At 37.6% G+C, this 17,276-nt stretch overlaps 1 protein-coding gene across 3 annotated transcripts in view; it reads left to right on the top strand.

Moving 5' to 3' along the window:
* Positions 1-17,276, top strand: part of LOC129719069 (elongation of very long chain fatty acids protein AAEL008004) — a 199,438-nt gene that overhangs the window by 145,928 nt on the left and 36,234 nt on the right. For 2 of the 3 annotated variants that reach the window (XM_055670435.1, XM_055670436.1), the window contains one exon: positions 10,481-10,588. In XM_055670435.1, the coding sequence (XP_055526410.1) occupies positions 10,481-10,588 (108 nt within the window). Of the gene's footprint in view, positions 1-10,480; positions 10,589-11,478; positions 11,560-17,276 lie in introns of all 3 variants that reach the window. The other variant, XM_055670437.1, reaches the window with a different exon arrangement.

The following is a 17,276-nucleotide window of genomic DNA, read 5'->3' on the forward strand; positions in this document are numbered from 1 at the left end:
AGTTCTTTTTTACACGATTCTACGTACCGTACAAAACCAAACCGTGTAAAAAAACGCGTTATTTGGAAAAAAGTCGTAAAAATGAACCGTGTAAAATAAAACCGTGTAAAAATAAAACTGTGTAAAAACAGCATACTATAGTCTGTTACCGTTACTGTTACTTACTGTAACAGTAACGAAAAATCGTGCAAAAAAACCGTGTAAAAACCGCGTTATTTGAGAAAACCACGTAAAAAATCACGTTATTTGGAAAATCGTTGTGAAAAAGAACCGTGTAAAATAAAACCGTGTAGAAAAAAACCGTGTAAAAAAAGACTTTACTGTAATTTCAAGAACTTTAAACCATCAATTGCAAGATTATGTTCTGATTTCTGATTTGAAAGTAGATAAGTTACTAAACCTTGGTGCTACAAGTAGCTAATCAAGTATCAAGTATCGAGTGAAAATTGCAAAAGTTACAAGTACTTCAATTTGGGGTACCCAAGAACCCCGTCGAGCACATAACGGTTGAAGTGAAAGGTTTCGTATCCTAAGAATTCTCCTAACACGATTCCCCTTCAAGAATCCTAGCACCATAGACAGGGCATTCCTGAGGATTCCATTTTCAGAATTCCTCATCAAGGATGCTTAACGATTTCTATGTGAGGAATCCTAGGGAATCCGACGGATTCTCATTACACGATTCTCATTCAAGAATTCTAACCCCAGTCTTGAGGATTCCTTTTCAGGATTCCTTATCAAGGACGATTCACGATTCCAATGTGAGAAATCCTAGGGAATCTATGCGAATCTTATGTGTTCGTCCGGGTAGTATAGCATACACTTCTGCTTGAAAGATGGTTCGCTCATTGGAGTACTTTCCTTAATCCAGAGCCAGTGTCCTATTTTTGGAACAAAATTTGTATGAGCGTTTCTATTCAGGACGGGCGAACTGATTGAAACATAGGATGTATTGTCGAAAGCTTCTTCAATATCAAAAACCTATGCTTCAGCGACTTTTCGATAAGAGTCCAGGGTGCTCCCACAGACCGTTATTATAAAAAAACAGCATTAAAAAATCTAAGTACACCAACCGAATCGTTATGACGTCCAGAATCTCTGGTGAAATTTTAAAATCATCGTACGGTACATTTTTGAGTAATGCCCTTTTGAAGGTCGTAAAGTACAAAAAGTGATATAAAAACGACGAAAAAAAAATGTTGTAAAGCTCGTTTCTCAACCACCATTTTATAAAATAATTTCCACAATGTTTCTACACATTTCAAGACATTAACAATTGGGGAAAAGATTTATTTGAAAATCCCACAGTGCAAAGTGGTAAAAAATTCAAAAAATCGTGATCGCATTAGATTTGACTGTGAAAAATTGATTTTATGTACTCAATGTCTTCAGCAAAATTATTTCATAGAACAAGGCCTTACTTTTGACGTTTTCGGTTTTCGATTAATCCACCTAACAGTTGGGTAAAAAAATTTTCTCATTTTCATTATACCAGATTGCTTCCTTCAGTAAAGTTGTGGAACTACTACAATAGTTCTAATTATTTGACGCAGTAGTCTAGTTCCACTACAAATAAAAAAAAAGTTTTGGAAAGATTTAAAAGAAAAAATCACATGAGGGTTGTGTGCAAAGCGACGACCGCAAGGTTGAAGTAGAATACTTTTACAAGGAAGATAACCCGGCTGTTTGCGTGTCAGTCATTTTGAAATCGGATTGATTTCGTATATACCGCTTGTTAAGCACAGTATCAACAAATCGTAATAAACATCACACTGCTGTGTATTTGCAGCAGCATAAAACCTCAGTTGCGGTTTATTAATAACCATTCATTATGCTTTTCCAAAAACATTTAGTAGCCTTGAAAAAGGTCGATTGCTGCAATTGCAATTTTCATTCAATTATTGCATAAATGCTTCATGGTCAGATATACCCGCTGCAACTGCTACGCTAATCGTAGCCATGCCACAGTTGTGGCCGTTATACGCTGCCTTTGGTATCCGCTGTCCCTGCATCAACTAGTGCGCCATCCATTGCTCCGCCGCTATCCGCTATCGCTGGTATCCACTGCACTGCTACTGCTACGGAATGACTGCTGTTGTCGCTGTCTAGAACTATTATAAGCGGCTTCGGCTGAAACAGGCTCTTATTTAGGCCAAACAGCATATTTTCAATTGCAAGGTATATGATTCTGTCGACCGTGCTTGAGAAGCAATCATGTAACGACCAATCAGAGGTCGAATTTTGCGTTTTGACAAGGCTTGACTATTTTCAATAGTACAATAGTTTGAATAATAAAATTACAATCATCTTCATTTGGGATGAATCTTAGAAGATTTTCCAATCTACTGCTGCAAGAACGAAGGAAATCCATCGAATACTAACCGATTGATTAGCATTTGAAATTGGACATATTTTTAACTTTTTTCGGTTTTAGATTTTCATTTTACATCCCTATGTAGCCGAACTTCCTGAGAGAAGTATTCTACTTCAAAACAATTGCTGAATGTTGTGATGTCCTATCTGTACGTTGGACACGACAAAATAGAGTTTTTTGAGTGTTTGAGTTTTTATACCTAGTCATTTGAGTGTCTAATAAGATTCCTAGGTCTGTGACAACTTCGATTCGACGTAGAGTTGTTCCATCAATGGAATAATTACATAACAAGGGCTGTTTTTTGCGCTGGAAGCTGATCACGGTACACTTTGGAACGCTTATCAACATGGAGTTGCGATACCACCAGTCATTGAACAAATCGATAAGCGCTTGAAGCCTGTTACAATCCTCTAGTGCTTCGATAAGGTGTAAACCATTCAACCAACCCAGCAGCAACTCTAAGTTTGTAGCATTTGGTACATAGTAGCCTATGATCCACACGATCAAAAGTGGCTCCATGCCACGAAGGCAAAATGAAGTGAACTCCAGAAGTTCTGGTATCTTCAAACTTTCTCTGTTCGCTTCTTGATAACTGTAGTGCAAAAGAACATCCTGGCGGTTCTCAATTTCCTCTTAGAATCACACCATCTTGTATCACCAATTTCGCTCTGAGCGCATAAAAAGACTTCACGCACTCTATCACGTTGACTTCTTCCACCAGATCCACCATGTTGATGCCTTCCAGTTCGTTTACTTCCTCGATAGACCTCCACAACTGGTCGTAATCTTCGGTCGTTGCTGGCTTACTGTCGTCGATATTCCGTGATAGAGTATCTGCCACAATCTAGTCAGTTTTTTTTACATACTGTCCTTGCAGATCTGGATCATCCGCTCCGGGACTTCCGATAGGCTTCTTAAATATGGTTTGCAGTGGCTGATGGTAGAACTGCACCGTCACATGTTTCTGTCCAAAGATGTATTGATCGAAACGCTTGCAAGAGAAGAGTTTCACAAGTGTTTCTTTCTCGATCAGCACGTTTAATGTTCCGTCGTTATTAACGTCCTCTAAACGAACATAATGGGCTGTCCTTTCTGCACTAGTACCGCGCCGACCGCGTAACTACTGGCTTCGCATAGAATCGTTGTTTCTAGTTCCGCAGTTTAGTCCGTAAGTTTGGCATGCCAGAACCCATTCCGAATGTCCAGAGTCGGAAATACTTACGAGTCATATCATTTGGATTCGTGCCTCTCGATTCTAAATCGTCCAGCTCGCTGTTCAGCTGATCTCGCACTGTCATCGAAATACTCCTTGTTGTTTTGGTACGCCTTGCTCTAACTCAATGTTCACTTTCCCGGCCATTTTTGCCATCTCCATGATACACTTCTTCATATCTCTTCACTATCTTCTCCGCTTTTAACGTCTTCATCACTTTACAATCTTCAACGCCAAACCGGGTTTATACCCCAGCAGTGGCATCATGAGCACGCCCTGCTCCAGATCGATCACCTGAAACATCTTCGAACCATCGATCTTTATTTCTTACATCAGTTCTTCCAGATTCTTCCGATCGACGACATTATAGGAAGCTCCCATGTCGACTTGGCAACGAAACTTCTTCGGCGTTTCACCTCTCTGCACGGTGAAACCAATCCTCCGCCGTAATATTCTTCTCGACTACGCTTACTTCTTCAACGCTGGTGATATAATCCGTCTCATCGCTATCGTCACACTTTTCTTCGACTGTCTGCCCTTTTCTTGTATTCCCATTCATGGCGGAATCTTACTGGACAGTTCACTTCGCACTGGTCTTTGTCTCATTACACCAAGTCCGGGATCCACTGGAACTGACCCACCAGAAATATTCATCGTCTAAATAACCTTTTTTTAAATAAAGGGGCTTATTAGTACTTTAAGTATTTATGATTAATATCGGAATATATATAGTTTGCTTGTCTTGCAGTCACGCGCACGACAAACGAAAGTTACTCGAATTGCCTTTTCCCAAGCAAACTCTGAAGCTGAGGTACACTAAAGTTTGATATTTTTTTGTGGGTAGCAACGCAAACACTCCTGTTCTGACTACAGGTTACCTTTGCTTTTAGTCCTCCACTCACCTCCTCTCGCCTGGTATGAAGCCAGTCGTAAGGAAATCAAAGCTAACTGCGTCTTAACTAATATTTGGCACACGTGTTAAATTAGCACATGGCTATAGGTTTTGATGCAGGTGCATCGACAAAAACCGCCAAAAACGTAATAAAGGGCGGAAGGCAATTTTAAGATGTAAGAAAGTAAGTACCAAAGATATCAAGCATGTAAATGAAATCTAAAGTTAGCCAAACCACTGTCGGTTGATTATGAACGTTATTTTATAGTTACATATCCAATACGTTTTGTAATGTCATGGCATTACCATAACAATTAGGTTGTCAAGTGATGGAATAAGGCAGTACCTGTTGTAGTTCATTGAGGATAGGCTATGAAAAAGTCAAGAGAATAATGGCGATTATAAACCTTTTTGCTCGAGAAAATAAGCAGTTTGGTTTATTTAAAGTGTGTAGCAATTTTCATATGCATTGAATTTGTAATTTTTCAATAGTACAGTTATTCGATAGCAAAAAGTTGTATCAATTACAACCGAAGACGTTAATAACGAACATTAATAAAAAATTGAAGAAAACCGGCTGCAACTCGCCAAAGCCATTTTATGCAAAACATCATATCGAGTTTCAAGTTTAGCTTATGGCGCGTGAAAAGCCGCACTTGAAATCTATCCAACTTTCTCCCTATTACCCAAAGCTCTAACAAAATTTACAAAAATGTTCTCAAGAAGTTGTACTCAAAGATAAAGCAATATAATTTTTTTCGATATTTTTAGAAATAGAAACGACATTTAACCTACACAAGACATGCTGCACATATTGTACCCCAAATTAATTCTTTAAGTATACTACGACGTTCAAGATGTACGGAGAAAGGGATAATTATTTTGCTGATACGTGAAAATTTTAGCTGTTTCAAAAAAACTTAGAGCATAAGATAAACCCATTCCCGACAGGTGACATTCAAACTTTGATTCAAGTTCAACAATTATACTTGAAAATTTTCACGATGGAATTATTATTGATCTTTAATTTGCAATACAGTTTGTGTTAATTATGTTTCTAGTTGATGAGTACTAAGAAGTTCATTTTTTGAGGAAAAAACTGATTCCTCTCCGCCGGGATCGGGTTAAGCTATTGGCCATTATTTTTGAACATTATGTAAAATCTGATCAACAGTTTTGATTTAAGATATTTTGATATAACGACATATGATTTTCAAACTTTTAAAAATTAAACATAGGTTCATCTACTATCCTGCAAATGCGCTACAGTAAGCCACCTTTTTTTAATTTTTCATCAAATAATATTTGTTTGCTTATGTAGAAGAAGACGAAAACAAAGAAGTAGACAAAGGTGGTGGTGATGGGATGAGGATTGTTATGTTGTTACGCAACACTATAAAAGGTTTCTGTGATGGAACGCAGATGACAGATGTTTCATGCGCGTCATTTATCATGTGTGAAGTTATATCGGAGTATTAGAGAGGAATTTGAACTACCCATCAATGATTAAAAGAGGACAGTACTTCGTTATTCCAAGCTTTGCTATTGTTTATAACAAATTACAGAGACAAACTTTTGCATGTGTGAATATTTTTTTGAGCAATCCAGTATTTTTCCATGAGCAATGGTTTTTGTAAATTGGTTTTTTTTTTTCAATCACATTCATTTTTAGTTATTTTGTAAGTTTAGTTTGAATATAACATATGTAACATCAAACAATTGAGAAAATGAACTATTATTCAAGCTATGAAATTTAAAAAGAAATTAAATCGTTAGAAAACAATTTTTCGAAAATAATCAAATAATGGAGAAAAAAGTCTTTAAATATTGGAGAAAACAGCTGTGCAGTGGATCCGTAAAAGAAGCGAGATGCAGATCCACGATCTACTGAACGAAGAATTTATCGCAGTTTAGATAATTAATTAAGTTTTAAACCAGCGCCGGCCATCTGCATCGAATTTTTCGATAGTGTCATAGTTACATCTTGAACTTTAACTCGATATTTCAGAAAAAAATTTCATTTTATATCAAATACCAACTTTTGATAGTTCAAAATGAATTTGAAAGTGCCTAGCCACTACGGGCCAACTAGTTAGTAAATAATGAGTATGTGTGTCCAATCACAAATGGTGACTTCTCAACACTGTTGGAAATTTGTAGTTTTATTTGTTGGGATTTGTTTGCTTTCGCAATTAGGACCTATCATTCGTAGGGTTTTAAACCTACTTGTCAAAAAAGGGGAAGTAAACTTACAACTAACTTAATTGCTAACTTATTGGCTATAAAGAGAGCTTATCGTAACAATTGAGGATTGCAACGATTTTTGTCGAAAATTGTTGATAATTTTATTTGACATAGCTTCTGTTTCAACACCACTAAGTCTATGTAATTCGAGTCTAAATAATCTCAATTTTCACTACCCAAACGGTGCTAATGCCGACAATCTTCCTCCAGCGCTGTGTGGTTAGAGAATTTTCGCACCACCGCATTTTCACGACGAATTTTCTTACTCGATATATCGGTCATAGATCGCGAAAATTGAAAAAAAATGGATATTGCATCCGATGCCAAATAATAACACATAGTCTTTTTATTCGCCGACGCTCTACTGAAGTACACGCAAAACAATATAACTCAAAAGGACTCAAAATGTAAATCAAAATTTACTTAAAAATGAAGAGCGGATATTTTACTCATAATTACAGTGATGATTTGCTTTTAGGATTTGCAGGAAACTGGTGTCTGGGAGAAGAATGTGCTTCTGAAAATTGTAATCTTTTGAGAAACTATTCAGGGGTTCTTTTTTGTCTAAAAGTTATATTGTTTTACCTACAAATTTATTGAACTGAAATTTGAATGACAAACATGCGGTCGTGTCTTGAGCACTACCTCATGGCAAACTTGGTTTCAATGGTTATCGAATATTTATCATGTTTGTTACTAGAATCATGGTACAGTCGAATTTCGCTCGTTGCACTAAACCATAGCCCATCTAGTGAAAACCTTTCAGTCGTTGGGCTGAGCTGTCAAAATTGCAAATCGATCAAAGATCACACCGATTGTTTCTTGTTGTTAGAGCTACCACTAGGAACGCAGGAAAGTTTTATAAAATCGGTTTAGTTGATTGACAAACCGGAAAAGCTTAAAATCTTTCTTCAAGAATGATACGCTTGTACTAATTTCTCTCCTACTTTTTCTAAATTTTCTTCATTGTCTTTCTCAAACAGTTGATTAAAATAATGTTTGTATACATGTATACTCAGTTTTATTTTTTTTAATTTAAACAAATTCTACTTTCTGTGTTGAAAATTAATCCAAAAACCCCTCAAACGATGATCAACGTTGTCAGAAATGTTGTTTGGCTTCGATTTAGTTGGGCTATAGCAGAGCCCAACGAGCAAAAATCAACTTTACATTATTCAAATGTTTTAACATTAATTATTGTTCGAAGGTGGACTTTGATCATATAATTAGTTGATGAATTTAAAGTGAAATTTGAAGTTTTCATCAAATAGTCCTGTCTTAAATAAGTTGATAAATATGAGAAGCAATCTAAGAGCCATCATTATTTCAAATTTTCAGAACATATATGGACGGTTGTCCATGGATGGATAATGATATTCACAATCGCCTAGACCAGCGGTTCTCAACCTTTTTTTGTCCGCGTACCCCTCAGCGATATTTTCTATACCGATTGTACCCCCTGGCTTGGAATGTTTTCGTAGAGTGAGAGAGAGTAGAGATAGATTATGTTATGGCAGTCTAGTCAGGTTTCAAATTGAACTATGGTTTGTTTGATTGCTACTACAGTCATGTTTCAAGAGCAAGCTTGAAAAACACATGAAGTATTATAAAGAAAAATGGCTTAGTCCGCCATTACTGAATTTTCTTTCGCGTACCCCCTGAAGGCTTTAGAGTACCCCCAGGGGTACGCGTACCCCAGGTTGAGAACCGCTGGCCTAGACCTTGTCCACGTGGAATGTGAATGGCCCCTTATTGGTCCTACATAGTCCACGTGGACAGTTTAGGAGGAAAGTGGTTGGCCAATGTCTACGGTTCTAATAAGCTCTTAAACTATCGTTCACCAGGTTAAGGGGGGTCAAAGGTACACGGTTAAAAAGATTGTCCTCCTCCGTGGAAAATCATACGTTAGACAATTCTCTACAAAGTAATTCATAAATTTCTATATTTATATCGCTGATATGCAAAAGTCGAATGCGGACTTCGATGGACTTTGGTTATCCACCGATGTCCTTTCTTGTAATCTTCTTACTGGCTGATGGTTTATCGATTCCGGGGTGTTTCCTTTTAAGTTGCCACGATTCGGTTTGCCATGGTTTTGTACTTGTTTCTCGCTAACACTTGCACCGGGTTCAACATCTATCAACCGGCGTCATTTTGGAATATTTCGCTCACTGGTTCCTTCAAATCTTTCCTCCTCCAGTGTGACTTTCAAACACTTTTGAGAGTCGAAAGTAAGCGACATTTAAAGGCTGACAGAGATGGGTAGCGTTGGACAACAACAGAGAAGAACCTATCGTCGAAGACGACACCGTCAAACCATCCTGAACAAAAATGTTTTCAATATCTAGGAGTCGAAAATCGTTTCTAGTATCAAAGACTTCGCAGCCAACCGTTAAGTGTACAGGACAATTGCGGGGCTAGCGCTACGATCCTACTAACACTAACAGCCTCTCCCGAGTCAAGACTCGAACCTACGACGAATGGCTTGTTAGGCCAGCATCGTACCTCGAGACCAGCTGGGCAGGCTAGGTTGTCAAAATATATAGTGACGGTTTTGTGACTCTGGAACGTTTGATATTTCGAGATCTGAGGGACGTTTCAAAAAGAAATGCAGCCAGTCTTTTCCTGGAATGTTGCCGATGAATTTGGACTTGATATTATTGAAATTCAGAGAGCCGTTGACAAGCTACAAGATTGATGCTGAAACTAGAGGATAACCCCATTCTCTGTAAGGTTCTGTATGTTATACTGTAAAACCAAGTTGCCTCGTGAAGCGGAATCTGTTTTCTTCTCACATCAGCGATAGCTTTCGCCACAGTTTCAAGTGTGTACTGTGTATACGTCCGTGCAACTACCTTTTTCTCAAAATTTCGACGCATTTGCAGCACAATAAGAGTGTATAAAATGATTCCTGATTCGCTCCCGATAAACTACACAAAACACAAACAAAGAAAACCGTTGACTGACAGGTGGGAAGATAATTCACGGGTTGCTTTGTAGTCTAACGCTGCATAGACGTCGTGGGTTGTCGTTGAAAAGAAAGTAAGAAATATGCTATTTAGCTTTATGAGACTTAAATTTACTTTTGAGGAATATTTTAGCGTAAAAAGACTCAATTCTTAGCATGAAAAGCTCACAAGTCCAAAAAAGGGGTGAACCGATCGAAGTCAACCCAGTTTGCGGTAACTATTTATAGATAAAAAAAATATCACAGTACTCTAGACTGAATACGGGAAAGCCTTTCAGGCTTGATTCTATATTAAACTTTAATCTGAATTTCGCGTTGAACTCTGGGTTAGACTCGGACTAGGTTCTATGCTTCGAAATGGGGTAGACTCTGGATTAGAATCAACACTAAAACTGGGACTAAACTCTGGACTTGATTCTATTGGAAAACCTGATTCGCAATTTCTCTATTTATGGTGTTGTCGCTGTAGAAAACATGTAGAAAACATACTTCTGACCGGCCTTCTAGTGAGACTACAGACTAAGCCCTGGAACTTTCTGCTGACTGCATCTACACATTCTGAACAGTCTATAAGTTTCTGAATACAAGCAGGAAATATTAAAACATTTGTTTCATTTCTGTTCTTGAGTTGATTTACTATCAAATATCGGCTTGCATCTCTAATCTTTATAGCTTTGACGTTTCAGCAATCTGATACTTCTGAAAAATTAATCATCTGTGACGAATAAACTAGTTAGTTTTTTATCGAAAAATTTTAATTATACTTAACTTTCTCATTCTCTCCTCCAGGTCCTAGGCCCAAGGCTCATGGAAAACCGCAAACCATTCCAGCTCAGACACACCCTCATAGCATACAACTTCATACAAGTCGTGTTCAGTGCCTGGTTGTTTTACGAGGTAAGTTGGCTACGTTCCATACAGGATAGAACCCTAATTTCTAATTAATTGTAAACTTAATTTTCCTCTCGTATTTCCACTTATGATAACTGACAAAGACCTCAACTTGTTCGTTTGACCGAAGACGGTGACTTTTCACCCAAAACTGGTACGAAAACCGAAAAGAAAACAAAAACACCCGCAGCAAGCAGTTACGAAACCAGAATCTCGTTGTTTTTTTTTTATTTTTGTTCACGTGCACCCAAACAAAAACAAACCAAATACTAAAAACCCGCCCCGCCCGCGCGTTTGTGCATCCGAATGAATTTTGCTGCATGCTGCTGATTTGCTGTTTTGTTGCAACTCCAGTTTATTATAGTTACTCTTGGTGTAAGCTAATTGGCTGCTCATTACTGCTGTAGTATAGTTTGATTCCGATCTTGAACCCGTTCAGAGCCCCGCACAATCGCATCCTTTCACTGCTTCCGGGCAAATCCGCAACGTGTCCCGACCGAGAGCGCGAGAGATCAATACACCCTTCCTTTGGCCTCCAAGAGCACGGGTTGCGGACCGCGACCTTCCTTTCACTTTTCGGCCAGATTCGTTTGCTGTGCGACTGTTGCTGATGACTGCAGTCGGTGACGTTCTTAGTTCTTGAGGATCAACAGACGGCCTTCCATTTGTTTTTTATTTTATTTTCTCTCTCGGTATTTGTTCCTGGTTCTGACCGTTGAACTCGAAGATGTCCGTCCTGCACAGAGAGCAGTGCGCTGCCGCCAACCTGGAACTTTGAACCTGTCAATATTAAAACCCTTTTTTGCATTTATTTTTCTCTTTTCTTTTTATAATGGTTTGTATCGGTGCACTCGCGATTTTTCCCTTCACTTTTGTGACCGTTTGTGTGCCCCCAGTGTTTGATGGGCGGTTGGTGGGGCGAGTACAGCTTCCGATGTCAACCAGTGGACCACGGCACTACCGGCCGACCGATGAGAGTAAGTGCTAGCTTCATCCATTCCTATCGTCCTTCGAAACGTTCTCCGGCATCTAGCAGAAGAAGAAAATTACTCAGAAGCAGGATTCAAGGAATGTTGTTCTCTCACTCTCCCCCCTCCGATAGCGGTTGCAGACTCTAGAATGCTCTAGAGTACCATTTTGGCAGACGGTAGTTTAACAACGGCCTGGCCAGACCGGATTTAGCAACACCCCCAGGCACCCCCAGAACTATGACCTACGGGGCCCGGCAGCATACACCGGTTTCACAATAATAACACTGGGTTTTGTATTCACTATTGTTGTAGCGAAGCGTACGGCGTCCAGGCCAAGAGGACAATCCTGGAAACGCAGAATCACAGATACGTCTGCTGTGTGTGCGTGTTTTTGTATGTGTGCATACGGCTACGAAGAACCCCCGCAGTAGAAACGGGACCGTAGGTTGGCGATGCTGCTATAATTATTATAATTATTACTACTACTACTACTACTACCACTCGCACTATATCGACTACTGATACAACCACCACCAACACACCGGTACAGTTTTACTAATCCATTAAGCCCCCCCTCCCTCCTCGTACGCAAACTTAGCGTTAAGACCAAGGCAGACCCTCTGGTTAGTACCGCAGGAACGGATCGGCTTCACGTGTAGTAGACCAACGGTTTTTCACATTCGATCAATCGTAGTTAGTTAAATGTATGATAACAGCTCCAATTTTTCAGTGAAGTGTTCGTTACCACAAAAACAAATTCATTTTAACATTGCAATGAGCACTTTTAATTTTCGGTTAAAAAAGTTATGTTTCTAAAATAAACAAAGCTTAGCTTAGCTTAGCTACTCCGTGATTAATCAGAATCAGTAAAATTGCACAATGAATCAACTAAATGGGGACGGATGTGACCGACTTTCTTACAAAATTGAGTGACTCAGCAACGTTGTGGAGGATCAATAAGGGCCACTTCCGTGTAATTAGATTGAAAAAGCGAAGGGACCGTGTTATTCTCTGCATCTCCACAGAGGTCACAGAAAGGAGATTTTTGTTAGTTGAAATAACTTAGAATTTTTGTACAAAATGTTACAACTATGCACTTTCCAAATAACCGATCATTATACAACATGAAGGGGTTCAACTGTAGCGACGTGACCTGTTTTCTACTTAAACAGAACCACAGTTATTGTCCTCCTGTTAAATTTATATCGACCATCGAACAACACTTGATTTCACACTAAGCACTACACACGCTTACCGGGATCAACCTATGCATAGGTAGAAACTACCCAAAATTTCCTTAAAGCGCACATACGCAAGATCTGGAGTACTTTGTGACAAGGTCGTATGCCTGAACGTAAACAAAACGAGTGAGAGATGATTTGTGCTTGTGAAGTACTAGGAATATAACTCTCAATAGTTTTGTTTACGTTTGGGAACATTCATAAATGACGTAGCATTTGTGGCATATGACCTTATCACAAAGTACTCAAGAAATCGGAGTAGAAAGGCAGTGGCTACTTTTAAGTTATATGATCATACCTATAAATCGTATAACAAAATATAAAAAAAAAATTGTTGTTAGTTTATGAGGTAAAAGAGATGCATGATGCATAAATGACTAGTTTCAACGCTTATTAGAATGTTTCAGTTCATGATTATCAAGAAAATTTGGTTGTTTTAACGATTAAGTTCGTCAATTTAACCCACAACTAGTTTGTTATACAGATCAATGTTAATACAAATTAGGTAGTTTTAATATATGAGTAAATTTCACCCGAAACTAAGCAGCTTCTACTGACGTATTTCTATAAAAATAAGTAATTTTAACCCAAAATGAAGTTCTTTTCACTCAACTCGATAGTATTGAGTATCCAAAACTAGGTAATCTGGTATCAATTTTTCCGAGTTTTTCTGAGAAAACCTGCAAAATAAAGAGCCAATCTGATTAACGGTCGTGTCTCTGAATATCTATTCCTTAACTTGTTTCCCACCGCAATATACATCTTGGCTTATCATCCACATGATACTTTACTAAAAGATAAATTCACATGGCATCGGATTTAAAAAACAAAATCCAAAGAAATTCGTGATTCCTTCCAAACCTACATAAATTCCTCAATGAATTTATCATTTAAAATAAACCGGAACTGGGATCGTGAAACGCCTTCGAGCAATGAAATATTTTCACCAACTACACTAAAAATATTTTTCACATTATTGATGTGATTTATGTGACAAACATAACATCTACGTGAAAATTACATGCATACTTAATTTTGTCACGTAGTATCTACGTGAACTTGGCAACGTCAAACAGAATGAAGTATCGCGTGAAATCTCTGTGCGAAAATATACAGAAATCAAAATGGTGAAGCTGTTGTCTAATTCAGTTTCTGAACATAAAATTTTTCTGGATGGCTTGTCAATAGGTGAGATTTAGAAAAACCATAAGAATTCGACATTGAGTCTTAAGCTTACAGGTTTTACACAGATTCAGTTCAAAGGTTCAGGAGCTACCTGAACATAAACAGTTGCAGCTAACAGTAATTATCGCTGATGATTGTCTTAATATTTGTCAGTTTAAATGTCGTCTAATCCATTTTCGAATTGGCGATTTTGTATGCCCGTGCAATTTATCAAATATTTTATTTATAGAATATTTGTTTACTCTGAAAACTATTTCCTGTATCTTAAGAATTTCAGAAACCACAACTGAAAATTATACGTTGTGTAAAACGCAGTAGCTATCAGTCAGTCAAATGCTTTCCACTTTACCGGTAGTTGAATTCTAAAATATAATAAGATTCACAGGATAAATCATCTCATCATGATCTGGATGAACTCAAATGACAATCACGTGAAATCTATGTGAAAATGACAGTGGAAAATGTTCACATAACTTTTCCGGTAATTATAACGTGAATTATTTCTATTTCAAGCAGTAAATGTGGAGCTGACGATTGAAAAATGTACTAACTGGGGAAATAGGTAATTAGAAATTTACGAAAAATATAGTCCAGCAGATGGGACTCGAACCCATAACTTCTAATCTCCGGTCAGATGCGTTTCCGATTACACCACCGCAAGACGTATAAGACGACCTCGCTAAATAGCTATTTTGTATCGCTTGCACACTTTATCGCACGTCATCATTTACTCAGTAGAGAGTATTGTTTGGTGGCTGGCTTTTGTTTCGTATCTCTCACGTCACAGTGGGGTTTACTGCATCAGTAAGAGATCGAGTTCGAGTCCCACCTGCTGGACTATATTTTTCGCAAATTTCTAATTAGCTATTTCCCCAGTTAGTACATTTTTCAATCGTCAGCTCCACATTTACAGCTTGTAATAGAAATGAAAACAGCTTGACTTGCATTATAGTCATTAAAAATAAGAAAGATATAACGTGAATAATTTTTCGATTGTAGCATACAAATGCAATGAGGTATATACAGGTGCGGAAAAAGAATACATATGTCTGTATTACGGCAAAAAAATAGGCAAAAACAGAGTCTATGTGTATATAGAGTCGCGCAAAGAGAAAATCTATCGTTTCGGCAACACAGTTTTTGTGCCGTTTGTTGTTAAGAACTATAAAGTTCTGTTTTTCCCAATGCATAAGCGAATATAATTTTTTGAAATTCTTCACAAGGTACAATTACAACACTTTTCATCCACTCCTAACATTATCACCTTGTTTATTTACATTGCTCGATTGGTACCCTCGTTTAACACTGATTTGGTTCCTTTGGTTTCATCTTCGCGCGACTCTATATTATAAACATAGACTCTGGGCAAAAAGATTCCGCATCGATCAATGGTACAGGAAGGCATTTTTAGCCTAAAACTTTTAAAACCTGTGAAAAAATCTACCGTATATTGTTCTACGTTCTACGTCATCACTGTTAACATAAAATAATCCCTTTAAGCCCGAAATACAAATCATCTCCGTACCTTTATGTATTTCATTGATACAGATGTACGTTAGAGATACTCAGAGGGAGAGATATGCGAAGAGAGTGTTGTGAGCCAAACGAACATGTCAAAATCCGAGCCAAACGAACAAGAAAGATGACACATTGAGAGGTATTGCAATAAGGTTCAATAAAGAATACATTTTTACACGTTTTTCATGTTCTATTACTGAACGATGAATTGAGAATGCTCCAAAGTTGCTTCATCATAGTGATTTCAACTGGTGTTTCACAAACTATTTGTATGGACTACAAAATAAAATTAAACATAAACATAAAACTTAACACCTTCACGGTTTTTGTGATGCACTTTATTATTCCCCAGGACTTCCACCGACACCATCAGCGTTACGAATCGAAAAAAAAAGTTAGTCAACATTGCGCTTTGAGAAGAGATCTGGCACCTCTGGTATGTGAAACCTAGTTGCCAAATCAGCGGTTTTTTCATCGCTTATCTCTCTCTGAGTATCTCTAATGTACATATATCTTTTATAAAATATGTTGGCTTGTTCCCACCAAGTTAGCCCACCTTATGACAGTTGCGATCAGCTGATTTCGTTCTGTTTTCAACTTATGACAGCTTTATGTATGTTCGATCGGTCGCAACTTGGATGCAATCTGGATCCAGAAGCGTGAAACACAAATGTTATCGATCGGTAGCTCTAGTATCGCGAGTGCCAATCCTAAATGCAACAATAAAAAATCGTTTTTGATATTATTGCCGACATTGAAAGATTTCGGTTTTGGTCGTGTTTTGGTTTTGCAGCTTGTAAAACAGCAAGAATAACAAACGTACAAGCAGTGAAACGTCACCCGTGGATTGCCTTATTCAAAACGTGAAACGTCAAACCAGACCTTAGACGTGCCTATGCTTCTGCACTGGGTTGTATGTGACGTTTTTTTGGCTCCATTTCCATTGCGAACCCACCGTGGTTCCATAATGTTGCTTGTTATTTTTCGGTCATAAAAAGGTGGCGTCTTTTCATAGGCCTACGTCGAACACATGAGCGATGTTGCCACAGGTACAGGTTTATCTGAAAAGGTACAGATAATTTCGTTTTTGGCTTGTACAGATTACAGATTTTTGTCAAAAGGTACAGACGGGTACAGATTTTTTAATAGGTCCATAATAAAAACTGATATTTTTTTGCTATTTACACTTGAAATGAAAAAAAGTTCAAAGGGCCAACCCGTGTTTCGATGCAAACGTAGCTGTTGTCCTGATTCCCCCAAGTATAGATGACAGTTCTACGAAGTATGCTACATTTTTGTCTATCCACGCACACAAACAAATATCGTTATTAATATCGAAATTTCTCGTTTTATGTTGTTTTATATTTGATTTTTTTGGTTGGAAAGTGTATCTCCAGTTGAAACACACTAGAAATTGATATTAATTTAGATTCAGTGTGAAAGATTGCGACAATATGTCGAAATAAAATATATAAAAATGCTATATTTCTAATAGTTGGAGCATAATCTTAGTCATTGTCATAGCTCATGACTTTTGTTACTGTATGAAACATAAGCGACTCTATTAAGAAGCTCTATTAGAGTACAAGAAAAAAACGAAAAGTGCAAAAAGGTTACAAAATGATGAAAAATAGCATATTTTACCTATATCCTAGCATGTTTATGTATGTTTCAACATCAATTCTATAACTTTTCAGGAAAGAATGTTTTATAAGTTTATTTATTATTTATTTAATACAATATATATATATATATATATATATATATATATATATATAT

Source organism: Wyeomyia smithii, chromosome 1 (genome assembly GCF_029784165.1).
Source record: "Wyeomyia smithii strain HCP4-BCI-WySm-NY-G18 chromosome 1, ASM2978416v1, whole genome shotgun sequence".
NCBI lineage: Eukaryota > Metazoa > Arthropoda > Insecta > Diptera > Culicidae > Wyeomyia > Wyeomyia smithii.